The 19368-nt window shown below is 38.2% G+C and overlaps 1 protein-coding gene across 1 annotated transcript in view; it reads right to left on the reverse strand.

Annotated features, from left to right (window-relative positions):
• Positions 1-778: 778 nt before the first annotated feature.
• Positions 779-19368, reverse strand: part of DHX36 (DEAH-box helicase 36) — a 28206-nt gene continuing 9616 nt past the window's right edge. The window contains exons 11-25 of the mRNA XM_033150475.1: positions 19235-19337; positions 17998-18085; positions 16733-16788; positions 15692-15756; positions 13674-13817; positions 11590-11707; positions 9905-10003; positions 8422-8595; positions 8105-8191; positions 6285-6368; positions 6083-6182; positions 5905-5995; positions 4368-4488; positions 3455-3607; positions 779-1804 (exon numbers count right to left, since the gene is read on the reverse strand). Of these exons, the coding sequence (XP_033006366.1) occupies positions 1619-1804; positions 3455-3607; positions 4368-4488; positions 5905-5995; positions 6083-6182; positions 6285-6368; positions 8105-8191; positions 8422-8595; positions 9905-10003; positions 11590-11707; positions 13674-13817; positions 15692-15756; positions 16733-16788; positions 17998-18085; positions 19235-19337 (1669 nt within the window). The 3' untranslated portion in view covers positions 779-1618. The remainder of the gene's footprint in view (positions 1805-3454; positions 3608-4367; positions 4489-5904; positions 5996-6082; positions 6183-6284; positions 6369-8104; positions 8192-8421; positions 8596-9904; positions 10004-11589; positions 11708-13673; positions 13818-15691; positions 15757-16732; positions 16789-17997; positions 18086-19234; positions 19338-19368) is intronic.

The raw sequence follows: 19368 nt of genomic DNA on the forward strand, positions 1-19368 counted from the left end.
TAATTGGTCTGAAGAAAAGCCTCACACTGTACTTTCTGATTATTGGCTCATTTCTCTTTCATTAGCAAGATCTTAACAAAAAAGATTTAATTGCATTAGCTCTACTTAATACCTATGTGTTCATTAATCAAGATACATCATTTATCAGAATTTTTAAATGGTAGAAAAATCAGTAATTTGGGGTGTGGTGGGGGACAAGCAAGCAGTTCCAGAGGAGAAACACATATACACTATACAGAAAATAGTCCAAACTGGGTGAATGAACTGCAATGGGAGTTCTTAATCACTCACTAAACGTATTTCTAAATTAGGATGTTTAGTAAAATGGGGTTCCCAAGGTTTTGCCATTGCTTTTAAGGAAAAACGATTTTACAATTTGATGTACTTAGTCTATTCAAATCAAAATAGGAGATTTTCTAAGGGAAATCGGAGGTAAACATGTTCAGCAACAAAACCTGGTACACATCACCTCTGCAATCATTGGTTATATTTCTACAACTAAATTTAAAACTTCCATTGCAACCTATAAGAACATTTTAGGGTGGCAGTGAAGTGTTGTGACAACCATTTTTGTAACTGGTTTAGGAAAGGTCCTGTGAGCAAGCCATGTATTGTCTGCGTGAGTTTTATGAAATGCTCTGTATTTGCTTATGTTTTCTATTCAATATTAATTTGAAATCTTCAAATAGAAGCTGCCAGTTCCAGATCTTGAAGGAGATTCCTGTGATTTTAAACAGCAATGCAGTGCACGCAGTAATAATATGCATATGAAAATGACTAGCATATAGGCATTTAATAAAGACACATGGGTTGATAAAGTATTCCAAAAGAAACTCAAAAAAATCTTTGCATCACTGAAACAGCTACTTGGTGTACAGTTCATGTACACTTAAGCTTCACTGGAATTAAAGAGCCTATTGCAAGCCCCAGTCTCAAAACAACATTATTTGTCTAGGTTAGAGACTAAATCCTGCTCCCATTCCAAAACCGATTGCTGGTATTTAGAGTATCAATCTAGCTTTCTAGGCATGTGCAGCTATAGCTTCTGGGTCATCAAATATGATTTCCCACCCTCTGGCCCATAGATGAATAGGAGTACATATTTTTAGAAAGATCTAAACATCAAGCATTTATTTAAAATGTGACAATGCTTTTGACACAGCAGCCCTCGTACATCTCTTTGGGGTGATGACTTTGGTTGTTTCACTCTCAGTAGCATGCCCTTACTAGTAACTCCAGAATGTAAATAAAAGGCTAATGGGCAAAAAGGGGCTTCTAGCTACTAATGTGAATCACTTTTCTTAAAGTGACAATTCCACAGTTATCAGAAAAACAGTGTAAACACCAGAAGAATGTAAAAAAAAAAAAAATCAGTTCGTGTTCACTTTCATCCAGCTTTTTACCTGACAATTACAGTCCTCAAGAAGCAGTGTCATACATGCAGAATACAACTATACAGCACTGGCAACTAGATAAACAGCTACTTTATACAATGAATGCCATACACCGCCGTTATGAACTACCGATACTAAAAATGAAATTCCAAGATGCCCAAAGATAAACTGTCAACATTGAACTGGTAGAGCTGCCATCTCTTCAGCGGCCAAAAGGAACAGTGTTAACTGTATTCTTCGCTCTGGAAACGGGGGGCAGAGTTCCTGGCAGTTTCATTCTCCTGTGTTGTGATTAAGTCTATAATGGCTGTCAGCAGTGCAGTGTCTGTTGATTTAGTATTGTTCCAGTCCACGGGGTGTGGGTTTTCTATTTTCTCTTGTAGAAGGTCATCCAATTCTTTTTTCAAATCCTGCGGATAAAAGGATGTTGGTTCAGAAGGAAACCAAGAGCAGAAAGTTTTGAAAGTCATTCCATTTTTCTATAGTGTCAAAAACTTAATACATACTTGGAAACGAAATGTTCCACTCTTTCATTATTCTGCGTTTTGCTAAGAATGTGCGTCAAACCTCTTGGAAATTTAACTAGCTCTTTTCGGGACCAATTAAATGTAACTTACTTTAGGTACAGCTTTATCTGTTTCGAGTTATTCAAGAACTGCACTGTATAAGGCACTTTGAAACAAAGTAAGTTTTTCATAAGGATAAAAAAAGAATTGCCTAAGGAGTCAATGGGTTGTATCCAACTAAGCTATACGCAAAGGAAGCCCACTAATAGAAGGAAGTTAGCATTGTCTCTTAATTTCAATGCATCTACTTTAATAATGAATTTGAATACAACCCAATGTCTTTAAAAGAATCCAATTTTCAAGCTGAAATAATAGTTGAAGTTGTGTTTTAGTTAAACTGCATATTTTAACATCTTGTTCAAATTTACAACTCCACTCTTAACAGTAACAATAAAAACAGCTGATATAGGCCAAGAAAAGAAAAATGTGAAAAAATGAGATAAAACACAATAAAAAGGCAATTATTTTTGAACATCAATCAGATAAGTTCAGTGTTAATTTAACTTAAGGTGGTTGATATGTGATAAGTAAGTGAAATGTTTTAGTTTTTAAGATCCTATTGTACTTCTTGTGCCCTCCAAGGGCACAAGGAGAAGGGGACGACAGAGGATGAGATGGTTGGACAGTGTTCTCGAAGCGACTGGCATGAGTTTGGCCAAACTGCAGGAGGCAGTGAAGGATAGGGGTGCCTGGCGTGCTCTGGTCCATGGGGGCACGATGAGTCGGACACGACTGAACGACTGAACAACAACAACAACAAATTGTACTTCTTCCCCAACCCCTTTCAGAAAAAAGCTATCCATCTGGCATTAAAATCTGGTGCTTGATTGTACTTCAACTATTTCAAGGTACAGGTGGGGGATTGACTGAACAGGGCTGTACACTGCTTATCTAAACAAAATAGAAAATTCTTTCCAGTAGCACCTTAGAGACCAACTGAGTTTGTTCTTGGTATGAGCTTTCGTGTGCATGCACACTTCTTCAGATATCTGAAGAAGTGTGCATGCACACGAAAGCTCATACCAAGAACAAACTCAGTTGGTCTCTAAGGTGCTACTGGAAAGAATTTTCTATTTTGTTTCGACTATGGCAGACCAGCACGGCTACCCACCTGTAACTGCTTATCTAAACATTGATTATCTCTGATTACTCCACTTTAAGTGCCTTTTTCTGGAAACAGATCTGGTGGAGCAGGAAAATATCACATAGAAATAAATGCAGTATCTCCCTGTTGATTAATCACCCCCCAAACTAGGAAGGAAGGAGACAGCATTTCACATGAAATCCTAAAATAATAGTTCTCTCCGAAATGGAATGCCTGAAATGGACTGATGCCTGAAAAGATCTTTCAAGTTTATACTTTATAGGAAATTACAACACAGCAATCTAAGCAGACATTAACTATATATATTTTTTGGAATGTTTTTGTAACACCATACTATACAGTTGTTTGTGTAGAAGAAAATCTGAAAATGAAATGGGCAGCCCACTCACCTTCACTAGCTGTGCTATTCTTGCTGGGGATTGAAAAACAATCCACTCATCCACAGCAATTGTATCCTGGTCTTTGTCCTTCTGAATAGAAATATCTCCCCCAAAGAACAAAAGGCAGTATGGAGAGACTTCTGTGCAATCATACAGGTATATCTGTAACAAGGAATGCATTCAGCACATATAAACTATGTTACCACATTCAAAATAGGGCACAAGAATGTTCTAGTGCATACTGAAAATGGGGATCTCAAGTTACTTTTAAACTTGTGTGTAGTTCCTCTGAAGTGAAACAATAATGTGGCGGGCACTGGAAACACTTCAGGTTCAAATTTTACGATGACAATTATTATTATTATTATTATTATTATTATTATTATTATTATGTTTCACTCCCCCAGTTAGCTGCATTACATACAAACAAGTGCTGAACAAAGATTTGCTTTTCTTCCTCGACTAGAAACAAGAGTAGTCATAAGGCATAGCTAAAATATGTGATATCCATAGGCCTGTCCAAAACAAACAAAAAACTACACCCTTTTGCATTCCATGGGCTGTGCTTCTCAATGTGCTCTCCTCCCTTTTGGAATGACAGTCGTAAGATCACAACAAGAAGCATGGAGGACATGAGAATCTAAAGAATTCCACTATGAGCAGCAAGCATCTGGAGGGAGAAGGAAGAGCCCTAACAGGAATGAAGCATTAAAAGCGACCAATATCGCCACCTCTCAACCAGGAGTTGTCATTTCGAGGCCCCTTGTAAAGTGCAGTGATAACTGCAGTGAGTGGGGCTGCGTACAGACCAGACTGGTTAAGCTAACTAAGACTGTAATTGCTCCAACAGAACAGACTGTGGAGAGACTTGAAATACACCCACATTTATGCTTGAAACAATACAAAATAAATTTTCACTTACGCTGCTTGTCCTCATCTTCAAATGGTAAACAAGCCAGTTGTAATGGAATTCTGTCTCTTCAACATTGACAGACTTGGGATGAATGTAAACCGTTCCATCTGTTTTAGTGGAAACTTTAACCCTAAAGACACAGACAAATCACTTATAATTCAGCTACAAAGGAATAACACGCACATATGATCAAAGGTTTAAGATAACTGCCCTTCAAAAAGAGACGTAATGTGCCATTAGGACTAGGTAAAGGTAAAGGGAACCCTGACCATTAGGTCCAGTCGTGTCCGACTCGGGTTGCGGCACTCATCTCGCATTATTGGCCGAGGGAGCCGGCGTACAGCTTTCGGGTCATGTGGCCAGCATGACTAAGCCGCTTCTGGCGAACCAGAACAGTGCATGGAAACGCCATTTACTTTCCCGCTGGAGCGGTACCCATTTATTTATTTGCACTTTGACGGGCTTTCGAACTGCTAGGTGGGCTGGAGCTGGGACCGAGCAACATGAGCCAACCCCGTCGCAGGGATTCGAACTGCCAACCTTCTGATCGGCAAGCCCTAGGCTCTGTGGTTTAACCCACAGCGCCACCCGGGCTATCAGCAGACTCATTTCTAAATTAGGCATTGCTGCAAGATATTTAGACAAGAACTGAAAGCAAAAACAAGAAAGATTTTAAGCATCTATACTTCTTTAAAGATTTGTGTTATATTAATTAAAGAATAATAAGGTATCAGTTCAACTTCATTGCAATTTGTGTGCTCTATTCTCTTTTTCATTCTGAGCAAGAGGATATTGCTTGCATAAATGATAATCCAAGTGATGGGAAAAGCAAAATTATACATTCCTATCTATGATACTATCCTCATTTCAATTTCTCTTTTGAAACCAAACACATTTCCAAAACAAGAGGAAAATAAGTGTTGGATATATGAAAAGCTGTTTTCTACCATTATTATTGACTTATCCAGCCCAGGGCTGAGCATCAAAGCAAAATATAATCAATTCATTTTTGCTAGCCACCTACCAAATAAAACACAGATTGTGGAGACTGGATGAAGAGAACTTTATTTCAGCCTTAAATTTTTATTTGTGGCTCCACCTAGTAGCAAAACTATGCTATTACATTTTGCTCAATTCAAATAGGAACAAGCAATCTGCATACTGGTTATTGTGCTAAGCGTGCCTTACAGAAAGGACCACTATTTCAGACACAATGGACTCTTCTAGCCAAAAGAGCAGTGTAAAAAATTAATAAATAAATTTGTGGTTCTCACTTGGGATGATCTCCACAAAATTACTGTTCATCTGGAGCTCCAGGATCTCAAAACTAACCAAGTATCACCTGCCCAATCTGTTGTCTCATCTGAGTGTGTGGAGGGGGAGGAGGGGGGAAACAATCACATGCTCCCCCAGAACTCAAGTATTCCTAAACTACATATAGTTAGCAACACAAGCAAAAATATATTCCAGCCTTCATCCAACTACGTAGAAATTCTTGTTTAATATATTCACACACACAAAAGAGCATGGAGAAGGAAAGCCTTACATTTTTCTCTTTTTGCTGAAGTTTGCTCGGATCTTTGCAACCTTTGGATATAAGCCAGCACAAATAACAGCTTTGAGTAGCTTCTCATTGTCTAGAAAAGAGAACAGCCAAGTGAATCACAATTCCCAAAGGGAGAATAGAAAGCGTATCTGGTGTACTGCTCCTCTTCAGAATTCACCTGAGTTAGTGTTGGATTTGGGATCTCTGGGGCTTCTACTATTCACAAACCCAGCTGCAAGGAGATGTTCAGCAAACTGCCCTTTCATGTTACGCAGCATCTAGAGAACAGCATGAATCGATCAATTTGTTCTTACAGATAATGTCAAACTAAATCTGTTTCAAAAGTGTACATTTTCTCGCTAGAGACAAACAACTATTACCTGCAGAGTATTTGAAGAAAGAAAATACTCCCAGCAATAATCCTTCTCACACCTGAAGCCACGTCGCTGGGCTTCTTCCCAACCCTGAAAGCACAATTATTATTATTATTATTATTATTATTATTATTAGGTATAGGTCCTTTTAAAGGAAAACTGGAACTGAATTGAATCTGATTTTTTATATCTTCCTGATTTGAATGCCAGATGGAATTAGAATCATAGAAGCATAGAATCATAGAGTTGGAAGAGACCACAAGGGCCATCCAGTCCAAACCCCTGCCAAGCAGGAAACACCATCAAAGCATTCCTGAAAGATGGCTGTCAAGCCTCTGCTTAAAGACCTCCAAAGAAGGAGACTCCACCAAACTCCTTGGCAGCAAATTCCACTGTCGAACAGCTCTTACTGTCAGGAAGTTCTTCCTAATGTTTAGGTGGAATCTTCTTTCTTGTAGTTTGAATCCATTGCCCCATGTCCACTTCTCTGGAGCAGCAGAAAACAACCTTTCTCCCCCCTCTATATGACATCCTTTTATATATTTGAACATGGCTATCATATCACCCCTTAACCTTCTCTTCTCCAGGCTAAACATACCCAGCTCCCTAAGCCGTTCCTCATAAGGCATCGTTTCTAGGCCTTTGACCATTTTGGTTGCCCTCCTCTGGACACCTTCCAGCTTGTCAGTATCCTTCTGGAACTGTGGTGCCCAGAACTGGACACAGTATTCCAGGTGAGGTCTGACCAGAGCAGAATACAGTGGTACTATCACTTAGAATTACTTAGAATTAGAAAGCATTTTATAGAGAAGTAAAAAAGTGAAATATGAAGTATCACACTAAGAGTGACATAACAAAAGAATACGGAGTGCATTCATTCATTCCTTTCACAGAAGTGTATTAAGCCAACACATCCAGATTAGAACTAATTCAGCAGCTAAAAGGAAGCTACCATTCATATCACTTCCTTATTCCATTATGTGTAAAGGGGAAAGCTCTAGAACGGCAATAATTAATCCTGGTCTCCAAAACAAGAGGAAGAAACACTTCATGAACTGCAAGTTGTAGGAGATACTGGATTAAAATTAGACCCATATATTAAAATTGTTTCGAACAAATCATAGCAGAAAGCAATGAAACATGGAATAAAAAGCTAACCTACTAGTAATACCCTCCTAGTGGTGCATCAGTTAAACTGCTATCACGTTTGCAAAGCTAAGCAGGGTCCAGAATGGCTACAAATTGGATGGAGGGGGAAGTGTTGAGATTCCTGAATTGCATGAGGTTGGACTTGGATGACCATCAGGGTCCTTTCCAACTATACAATTCCATTATTCTATGATCTCCATACTAAATGCATACTTGGGTTTATTACTAACTTGTCACCACTACTAGTAAATCAAGTATGGACCATGAAGATCTCATCTCTGTGCAATGTGAGCTGTTTATGCTAATATTTGAATCCTTTTTATATTATTTATTTAATAAACTATGTTCCCCCTGTGAATCCACCATGTGTCAACTAGAACAGTGCTTCCCAAACTCCACCCCGTCGTGGACAACTTGAAAATTGCTAAGGGTCTTGGCAGACCATTTAACGACTTCTCTGCCTGTGGCAACAATTGTAATTCCATAGAATTCAAATTGTAATGCAATAGAATACAATATAATATAATAAATAAAAGCTGCAATAAAAATGTCATGAAAATGACTATTCCATGCAATGGATGTGCTGTCTCACATCTTCAAACACAAATACCCAGGAATGCCATGGAACCATTATGAAGCTTGCGGACCACTGGTGGTCAAGGGATCACGTATCTTACCTTGAAAGCATTCACAATGGTGAGGTGATCACTTTTAGAACTCTTTGACAGTTCCTTTCTTCTTGCGTCTGCTACTTTTTCTTTACCCTTAAGAGAAAAAAACACAAAGTTGGACTAATCTGTGTATTAAAAAGAAGAAAGAAAGAAATACTCAGGAGATATAACCAAGAAAAACTAGGTGCAATTTGCTGTAAGACTAAAACATAGCACATTGCAAAGGGGGGAAAATATTTCTGAAATTAAAGGCTTCATCTTCATCTTTTCAGAACAAAAATTTAAACAAAAATTACTTTTAACCTTCTCCATAAATACTTTACCAAGGGAATGACAAAAGGATCCTTGAAGCTGAGGCTGGCAGCAATAGTGAGAACAGGATCTAAGCAACAGAATAAAGCTCCAAAGAGAATCATTTTTCCTATGTGTGGCTCCACTGGTAATCGCGCCAAATGGACTCCAAGGGGAGTCAATTCTTCTTGCCTATCCAAGGCATTCTGTTAAAGGGAAGACACAAAAAAGGAAGAACATAAACAATGAAAAAGAGTATCTGAAGAATCTGCAGAAGTGTGCATGCACACGAAAGCTCATACCAATAACAAACTTAGTTGATCTCTAAGGTGCTACGGGAAGGATTTTGTTTATTTTTTATTTTGTAATGAAAGAGTATCAGCATTTGGTTGAAATCCATGTTAAAGAAGCCTAAATTCTGTCCCTTAAGTTTTAAGGTACAGTGAAATTTAGTTTCACGTTTATTTAGAATAGCACAGCCTGCTTACATAATTACAATTTTCAGCAATAAGGTTGGGACAGCAGAGAAGAGTAGCATATGTACAGGAATAAACAGGGATGAGGAAAACTGGTATCCAGGGTGATGGTGCTGAAACCCCATCCACTGTTAGAATCTCCATAAGTCTTTGACTCACTGCTTCAGTTTTCTATCGCACAGCAAGATGCTTGATTTAAAAGTACCCAGATGCCATGTACTACTCCAAATTAATGAACGTACACACAAATCAGCAAATCATCAAGACACAAAATTCTGAGCACCAGAATTTCTTGTTCCAACAGGAAGTGACTGCTTTTAATTAAAGGGCTGGTGCCGTGATGTTTTAATGTAATTATTGGTATGTTTTAAACAGATTTTATGTGTGTATATAGTTTTAATTCTATAAATTTTTAATTGTATTTGAATGATTGATTTTTCTGTTTTAGCAGTTTTTCTTTTTATCTGTAAGTTGCCTTGAGTCCCATCAGGGAAGAAGACAGGGAATACTAATAATAGGTGATTTTTACTGTCATTCTCAAAGCTTATTTGAATTTTAATAAATTACCAATTTAAAAACTGCAGCAAAATATTGCATGCACTGCCCCTGTGTAAAAATTCATTATCTTATTCCATTTCAATGTCCTGATTTTTCTAGTTACATCTGTCATCAGAAAAATTATAAAAACAGTATTTTCCAAGTCAAAACTAGTTATTTTCTGATTTGGGTGACGTTCAATTTTAAATTGCACTAAGATTTAAACTACACTTCTTAGTACAAAAAGACGTTTATTAAATTAAGACTTCAAGTGTTTGATGGTTTCCTTGCCTTAGATACTAAAATCATGTATAAAGCTTAGACAATATCAACAGTAAACATTTGTAATTGCTTAGTTTTCTGAATGATTTGTAAGTACAATGAATGAACATTCTCAAGCCTGAACAAGTTGTGAACTGCCCCAAGTTCTATGGAAGAAGGGTGCTATACAAATCTGTTACATAAAATTAAATATTAGTACAGGAAATAAACAAAAAATTACCAGCTGCATGAGATTTTTTATGGATAACAACACAGCATCACGTGATGGTGGATCCAACAGTTTGCTCAGAAAATGGGCAATTCCTCCAAGCTTTAAGATCTGAAAGAAAACGAAGTTCATCCTTGTTATAAACTCGGATTAAATTGCAAAACACCTTCAGAATTATCAATCAAATGCTTTCCCACTAACTCATTTTTTAAAAGCATTAACAGTTAGGAACAGAACTTTCAATAGTGTTGCACAGAAAAGAGACTCCTATTGCTAATTATTATTATTACTACCTATTATTATTAATTAGCATAGCATTATTATTTCATTTTACGCATCACTTCCAATGAAGCTTCTCTAAGCAATTTCACAATGTAATAATAAATTCATATACAGGACAACTTCACATATCATATAAAAGCCATTTCAAATCAGTTGCAGATAAAAACTCGGACATAAATGTCCACTTAGAAGACATGTTGAAAAAGAGGTCTTCAACTGATGCTGAAAAGACAAGAGATGGTGTCCATTTGATATGTAAAGGAGTTACAGTCATACCTCATATTACGTATGCTTCATATTACGTTTTTTTCAGGTTGCGTCCCACGGCAACCCGAAGTACCAGAAAGGGTTATTTCTGGGTTTTGCCACTTGCGCATGCGCAGTGGCGCTAAATCGCGCTTCACGCATGTGCACAAGCACCAAATTGCACTGTGCACATATGGCACTTCAGGTTGCGGGCTTTTCACATTGTGAATGGGACTCCGGAACGGATCCCGTTGGCAACCGGAGATACCACTGTAGTTTCAAAGGGTAGAAACTACTAACACTCAAAGCCAGATTACAACACCAGGCAGAACACAGATTGGTTGGGTATAGAAAGAATGAGACAATATTTATATGGGGAACCACCACCTTGAACTTAGCCTGGTAGCTTATTGGCAACCAGTGCAATTCTTACAACAGCAGCGTAATATGATGCCAATATTGTGCCTCAATGAGCAGTTAATCCACCACATTCTGCACTACTTGCAGCTTCTGGGTCATAATACTAATAGTAATTATTATTATTTATACCCCACCCATCTGGCTGGGTTTCTCCAGCCACTCTAGGCGGCTCCCAACCGAATATTAAAAACACGATAAAACATCAAACATTAAAAACTTCCCTAAACAGGGTTGCCTATTCAAGGGCAGCTCCAGATACAGTGCCTCTCTTGATTCAGATGTTACAGAGAACATGGTATCATCAGCATACTCATGACATCCTAAAAACTGTTCCCAATGGCTTCAGGTAGATGTTAAACAGCATGGGAAACAAGATGGTACTTTGCAGCAGCCTTCTGAACTAGCAAGTTTTGCACTCTCTCTGAAAGACTAACTTACAAGATTGTCACCAATCCTCACTGAGGTCATTCCACAGCCTCAAGGCAGTTGCAGCAAGAGCTTTGCTCCTTGCCACACACAGCCTCACTTCATACAATGGACAAAAGTGTGACCAATGTAGATCCATTGCTAGATATGGAAGAGAAGCCTCTTTCATGATCTGAGAATCCCATCTGCCACAGATGGAAATAGAAACCACAAAAGTAATATAATCTGGATCAATACTACTTGAGCAAACTGTAAATCTTTATGCTTGATGCAAAATCCTTTACCAGAAAGGCTACCCTAACAGGTATATATGTATATATTACCTTGATTTGCAAACAAAGTTCTTCCAAAGGTGTCCTCAGGATTTCTGGCAACTGATAATCATCTAACAAACTGGCACGCAGACCATTGTACAAGTGGTAGCAGTTACCAGGCTGGACTCTGCAGGAAGTTAAATATTTTGATACTGTAGTAACATTGATGTGTTATAAGTAAAAGCTGCTTAGCAGTATACCTTTTATGCAAAACTTGCAATGAAAGAATGACAAGCTGAAGTGTTGACCCTATGGCTCAGTATACCATCAAGAAGCAATTATAAAGAGAAGCAATAATCTAGGACAGGGGTGGGGAACCCTAGGAACAGGCACAAAATGCGACCCTCCAGACCTCTTAATAATGGCCCTCAAGACTTTCCCCAAGCCACATCTCTCATCAGCATTACTCTGCCCCTTGAATGCTTTTGCCTGGCTGGAATGTGTCCCTTTAAGAGTTCTATGCCTAGACAGAGGGAGGAGTGCATGGCATGAAACCCTGGAAAGGAACACATCCCTTGAGCTAAAGAATGTTCGCCATATCTGATCTGGGACAGCAGCCTGGTGCAACAAAATGAATAAAATGTTCCCAAACCAACACCAGCTTCTTTTTATTTATGGCACAGGGATTAATAAATGCAAATATGGTGTGGGCAGGGATGATGTATCTACCTGACAGTCTGACATATGTCAACAGAAAACTAAGGACCACAACACACTACTCCCCTTTGCTCAGTATGAGACAATAACCTTATAGGATGGGATTGCACCAAATCTGCAATGCAGTGAAAGGTTACTCCTGATTGGTCTCACACAGGATAGAACTGCAACTGTTGAGTGAAGCAAATTTGTGCAGCCAAACAGCTATGCACCTATTACACGTTGTTAAAGGTAACTACACATATTAGATTTAATGTTATTTTCTGTATTCACCAATGCTCTTGAATACCAGAAGTTCTAGGCAAATTTGTTTCAAAGTGATTATGTGGGAAGATATTAAGTACTTCGCAGTTAGTGGGAGTATTTTTCAAGTAGCAATACTGTGGAGTGAGGAAAACTTTTCAAGGATAGTGATGCTGAACTTTCTTTTTCTTTATCTACCGTATATTGCGGCGTATAAGACGACTGGGCATATAAGACGACCCCCAACTTTTCCAGTTAAAATATAGAGTTTGAGATATACTCAACCACAGATTTTCCACCCAGTGTATAAGACGACCCCCAACTTTTGAGATGATTTTCCTGGATTAAAAAGTAGTCTTATACACCAGAATATACTGTACTTACTATCTGGTAAGTAGATAATATCTAGAGAAATGCACTGAGTAAAAAATGCTAAGAGGGTAATCTACAAGACATGATTTATTTATACATTTACATTAACTCTCTATAAATTATTTGTGCTCAAGAGCCCAACCTCCACTCACACGGCATCTCCACATAGGAAATCAGGATACAAGACCTATAGGTATCATCTAGGCATGTGCTGTGCCTATAGTCCTATGTCTAAAGGTTTTATTTGAAGCAGTTCAACAAATACAAATGATGCAAATGTCAAGATAGTAAAGAATTTTTTCTGTATGATATTTTTAGACTGTTATAGAGAGATCGTGCTGCTGAACTACTTTAATTTCTAAAACTAAGTTTAAATTCCTGAAGAACAGTCATGTTGGGACTAGGGAAGTAAAAAAAAGAACCTCAAGAAATTCCTGTAACTGCTTAAAGGCGAACAGAAGTATTCTAGTTTGACGTTTTGCAGATTAGAGCCTACTTTATCAAAGGTTTGATGATACAAGAGGATGCTCCAATCTGAAATGCATTGGGCTCCACTATACCACTTTGGGTATTCAGTCTATAAAAATAAGATATCAAAGGGAGGGCAAAAAACTAAGCCAGCAAATTAAGTCACTAAAGGAAAAGTTTCAGATTAATTGATTAAGTCAGCAAAGTGAGGGGGAAAGTTAACGTCTTTAAAGTAAACTTTAAATAATAATATTTTTAAAAATTATTATTATTAAATATTTGAAAATGTTCCTTATTTCAATAGCCAAGGCTTCCCTGCTTCTGTCCATTCTGTGATGATAGATTACTCTTACCTGCCTGCTCTACCTTTCCTCTGCTTAGCGTTTGCTTTGCTAACCCACTCTGCAGCCATCGTGCTAATGTTGTTCTGTGTATCAAAGTTAGTTTCCTTTATCTTTCCTCCATCTATAACGTATACCACATCGTCTATGGTGATGCTGCAGAAATGGGAAGCAGGAAGAAATGGTTAGTTTTTGTACATCAAATAGAGACAATCTGCATTGATTACATCAATCTGTAAAAGAACTTGCCCCTTACGAAACACACAAATTGTCTTAAGTGACTATGCAATCAATTGTAATGAATAGACTACCACTTGCTACCCAGGTGGTACCCGGTGTGGAAATTTTTTTGTCACACCCCCCCCCCCACACACACCGCTTTGCCAGGGCACTGGCAAAGCTGTGCCCTCTTGGGAGCACCTTGCAGCGGGCCAGGTGGGAGGGAGGCTGGGGGGGGGGTCACTGTAAAGAGGCAAAGCAGGAGTCGCCCCCCTCCAGGGTGGCACCCGGGGCGGCATGCCCCCAACGTCCCCGCCTTGCTCCGCCCCTGTTTGCTACAGTTTTGCTATTTCTTACATAACAAGCACACATGCACCAAGGAGTGAAGTCTGGAAGAAAACCAAAAAGCTAAAAATGCTCAGACTGAAGCAAGACTTTAACTGAACATATCAGAAGATAAGACTGTCAGCAAAGGCGCTTATGTTAATTATTTTATTTATTTTACAGATTCATAAACCACTTCACAGCCACAAACTACTGAAGTAATGTGCAAAAAGATAAAAGGAGGTAAAATACACAAAAAATAACTAACAATAAACGAATTTTTACACTGATACAATTAATAGCCCATAAGATGGCTGGGTCATACTTAAAGGAAAGTATTTTTAAATAACAATGTCTTCAGCAGCCATCTAAACATCAAGACAGCAGGCACCTGTCTAACTTCAGTTATAGTACTAGCTACATAAAACAACATTAAGCATGCTAATCTGGAAATAAATTCTATTTTTAAGCAAGTGTGTTTTGGGTTGGAGCCTTAGGATAACCAGCTGTAAGTATGCTTAATGGAAACTGTTAGGCCCTGGGGTTTTCCAACAAGCAATCCAGTCTAGGCAACATTCCTGTCTAATTCCCAACCTGTCAGTGTAATGGATATTGAGGAGGGAAGAGTCTGAAGCAGAGGAGAGGGATGATGGATGCCACTCTGCACAAGGCCTGGGTTATAACTTCTTTTGCCTAGCTTCATGTGCACTGTTTTAGGGATGAGGGTCAGTTTAGACACCTAACTTATTCCACAGGCCATCAGATATTGCTTAATGCTGAAGCCAATTTATAAAATCCGAAAAGGAACTGTTGATCGTATTGTAAACCATTTTTCTTAATGAATGCAGCTCCCCCTGCAGCTCCAAGTCAGGAAATGCCAAAGTTTCAAGGCAAAGCTTTGCTGTTGCTCCTCTCCTCTCGAGGCTCAGTCAGCTTCCTGTCTAAACTCTAAGCACATCTCTTGCTCTGCACTAAGTCATTTTTTTCTAATTTTGCCTCCCCTTCACTTTCCATACCTGCTTGTATTTCCTGTTATTCTTCCTCTCCAAAAAGCAAAAAGCAAAAACATTGTTTACCTCGGCCTATTCCCCCCCCTTTTTATTGGGCTCCAGGAGGACTGAAAACTGCTTCCCTTTCAAAGAAAAAAAGGGGGAGGGGACATTGCAGGCATTGTGCTTAAAAGTGCCAGCGTTCAAAAAGAAATTCAACGGATTAATTGGGCAGCACTCAAGAGACATCTGATATCCATGTGTGAATGTGTTGCTTTCCCTTGTACAGTATATGCATTCTACATTAAATTTCCACATTAAACTATCTGATGAATCTGAAGTGGAAAAGCAGCTTCACTGTACATATTTTTAATTTATTTTATTGCTCGTTCCACCACATAAAGGAATTAAACATTTTAATTTACACTTTTAATGAAAATACACTTTTTGCCAACAAGTTAATTTCGAGCATTGCTAGAAGCATAAACAAAGATTTACCTGGTCTCAGCGATGTTGGTAGCGATTACAATTTTACGGACTCCAGGGGGGGTCCTTTTAAAAACCTAAAGAAAAACAAAAACAAAATTAGAAAGAGAAAGTGTGTTTGTTCCAGAAATTTGTTCCAGAAAGTGTGTTTGTTCCAGAAATTCATCCTAAAATTTGTTTACTTAATTTAATTTCTTTCAATCAAAACATGCACATACATACACCCGTCACTAACTTTAAACACCAGAGCAACTAAGCATTAATGGATAGTTGAAACATTTTATTAAGGTATCATTACAACAGCAATCCAATAAGAAAACAGTTATTTGGAATAAAGGTTATGATCTCTTGAAAAGCAGGTGGATTGAAGCGTCCCATGTTTTAACAGGCATGGCACAGCCCAGTTGAGACATTGTGTTCTATATCATAGGGAGTGGCTGGGTAAACCCAGCCAGATGGGTGGGGTATAAATAGATTATTATTATTATTATTATTATTATTATTATTATTATTATTATTATTAGCACATGAGCCCACACTCTGGTCCAAATTTCCAAGGACATGGAGATTCCACAATATGAAAAATTGATTCCTTCCTTGCTGCTTAGTAAGACTGAAATCAGCTTTTTAATGTTACTTAAAATAATAAATATGATTGGGCAACAAATAAACATATGCACTTGAATTCAGAGAAACAACAGGGGGAAGTGGGGAGGATGGAATATGACCTCCCTGCCTCCCTCATCCTAGCAGTAGTCACCCCAAATACCTCACCAAAGGGTTGTGAGACCCTGCTAAACAAGGTGGGCTATGGGGTGGGGGCTGAAAATCAGAGGCATATTTGTTGCCAAAAGTTATCTTTTACCCAGTACTTCCACCAGCATTTCTCTGGATCCAACCAAGTAAGTTATGTGAAGGCACAGCTGTTGCAGTCATTCTACTTTAGTTTAAAAAACTGAAAACAGATTTAGAATACTCTGTACCAAATACATGCATTTTCTGTTGTGGGAAAGATGTATTAAAATAATGACCGCTGCTAATTATAAAACTTACCTGTGTCTGGTTAACAGTAGGCATCAACGAATGCAGAGGTATAATAACAAACCTATCTGAAAAATAAAATTGGCATTATGGTACTACTCTTAAGTAAAATTCAGTTTGAAAGAAAAACTGAAAATCTAGAGAAATTTAAGAATATAAATGAGGTACAGTTGTAGGAATAATGAACTATTTTCTTCAAGAAGCCACAGATTCTCGTTACAAATAATATTTTTGAAAGCACTGGTTGATTTATTAATTTTATTTTGCCAATAACAAAGAAAATTCATAACCTTTCTATATTTTGCCTTAAATATTGCCTTGTAGCATTAAACTGAAAAAGTCTTTGAGGTCAGCAGCTTGTTAGGTAAAATTATAATTATACCTTTTTAAATTTATTGCTAGAATCATTAACGGTTATCCATTTGATTCACCCAAATAAACTTATCTGCTCTCAAAGCAAATACAAAGCTCAACATCCTTGAAACATTTGTTCCACAGTGAGTTATGTTTGTGCAATGTCATCATGCAAAACCACGTTAAGGATGGAGACTGCTACCCTTGACATTTAACAGTAACCAATTTATTCGCAGGCATGGCCAAACTTGGCCCTCCAGCTGTTTTGGGACTACAACTCCCAACATCCTTAGCTAAGAGGACTAGTGGTCAGGGGTGGTGGGAATTGTAGCCCCAAAACAGCTGGAGGGCCAAGTTCGGCCATGCCTGAGTTAGGGGGATTTACCAGCCAACACTGTAACTGACATGCCACCCCAGATGCTATCACTTACTGGTCTCCTGCAGTGGCTGTTGGGATGCCAGTTCAACCATTGCATTGCATTCAAATGCATTTTTAAGAAAAACAGTGGGAATTATGGTTCTTGTAGTCATGCAAAGGAGAAAGGTGCAGGGCAACAGGAAGAGGGGCAGAGGCTCAGAAGGGCAGCTAGAGAAGTTCAGTAGGCTTTAGGGACAAAGAACCCTGCCCTCCAAGTGTTACTGAAGCATCTTGACAGTGCTAATTTAACTGCTCATCCTAATTTAAAATTATTTAATGTAGGCCAACATTCATTTGAAAAGGGTAGCTGAATTCTGAACTTGTCTGCCAACTTGCATATGCTTAGGACAATGAACATCAACAGCTATGTTGGCACAATTTACAATCTATGATGCCGTGTTGATAATGCTGCCAAAAGGTGCTGGGAGGTTTTGGGTAACAGTTTATAAAGAAAACCCCTAGTTCACAGCAGATTATTTTAAGAAAATCAAAGAAGATGATTTACCTGACTTAAACATAACTTGAGACATCAGAAGGTCATTTAGAGTGCTAATGTTGTCCCATCCAGGGAGAAATACAAGTATTGCACCATCCTGCATGAACACAGGTACATGGAGAAATCAATTATCAAATATGGATGCATAGTTCAACCCATAAAGCACACACCATGGCCAAGTTCAGACATGTTGCTAAGCCACAATTTAGGAAGTCTGGATCCCACTCACAAATTTAGTTTGTTTCACCTAAGGTTGATTTGTGCCCCCTCCACAGGGTCTCACCTCCTCTTTGAATAGTCAGCTTGTTTACAAAGTGAGTGGTGCAATCAGTCTGTTGCCTGGTAAGATGAGGAGGGTACAGAAGTCTGTGAAAATGCCAGCAAGAAATTCTTAGCTGCACAAGTAGTTTTGTTTGAGTCTCGCATCCGTGCACTCAGATCAGTGGCTGGGAAGGGGCAACGAATTAGAATTAAACCAGGGTACTGAACTTGGATGTAATGGCAGACTACAGTTAACATAAGCCAAGATTCATGCACCAATTTTAAACCATGGGGTTTCAGAGCATGATTTGTTAGCCCAAAACAAGCCATGATTATCCCACTGGGGAAGATTCAGATGTGCAAGCAAACCAGGGGTTAAGTATTGTATCCAATTCAACCTGTAAATTTTATTTTTGGTACCTGTATTTCTAAAACCTTGCAATCGCAAATTGTGAAACATTATTTGCAATTTGAAAATTATATGCACTTGATTCTGAATAACTTTTGTCCCCCAGTACCACTACTGCCACTATCACAATCTTTCAGGGAATTAGAGCAAAGTGCCAAAATACCATTGAAAACACTGGTAACTGTGAAGGCAGTATTATCTACGTATGTTCAATTTTATTATGTGAACCATTATGAAATATATTATTGCTCAAAAACACTCTTAAAATACTATCTTCTATTTTCAAAACTTATAGTGTTAAATCAAATGGGATTAAGCTAGAACTTAGTACAAAACAAACATTCTAGTCCCTGAAATGTTTGCTTGGGAGCAAGAGACAATGAAATATCCTGTTGAAGCCAAAGGATGTGTTATCTGATTTTGAAAAGCATTTACTCATTTTTTTCCTCTAAGATTAGTGCAGTGTTGACTTTTACAAGCACAGAAAAACATTTGTAGCTGTTGTCTTTGCTTGTTTGTCAACAGAGTAGAAATAATTTTAAAAGTGAAGTCATATTTAGCCAAGTTGAAACTCACCTCTTCTTCAAGAGCAATGTATCTGATCAGTGCTGCAATCAAATCAAGGTCAACTTTCTCATCATCCATCATTCCCAATGCATCAATTGTACTTTCTGAATACCTAGATATCATGTACAAATAAAAAGCATTAT

The sequence above is a fragment of the Lacerta agilis genome, chromosome 5 (assembly GCF_009819535.1).
Source record: "Lacerta agilis isolate rLacAgi1 chromosome 5, rLacAgi1.pri, whole genome shotgun sequence".
Taxonomy (NCBI): domain Eukaryota; kingdom Metazoa; phylum Chordata; class Lepidosauria; order Squamata; family Lacertidae; genus Lacerta; species Lacerta agilis.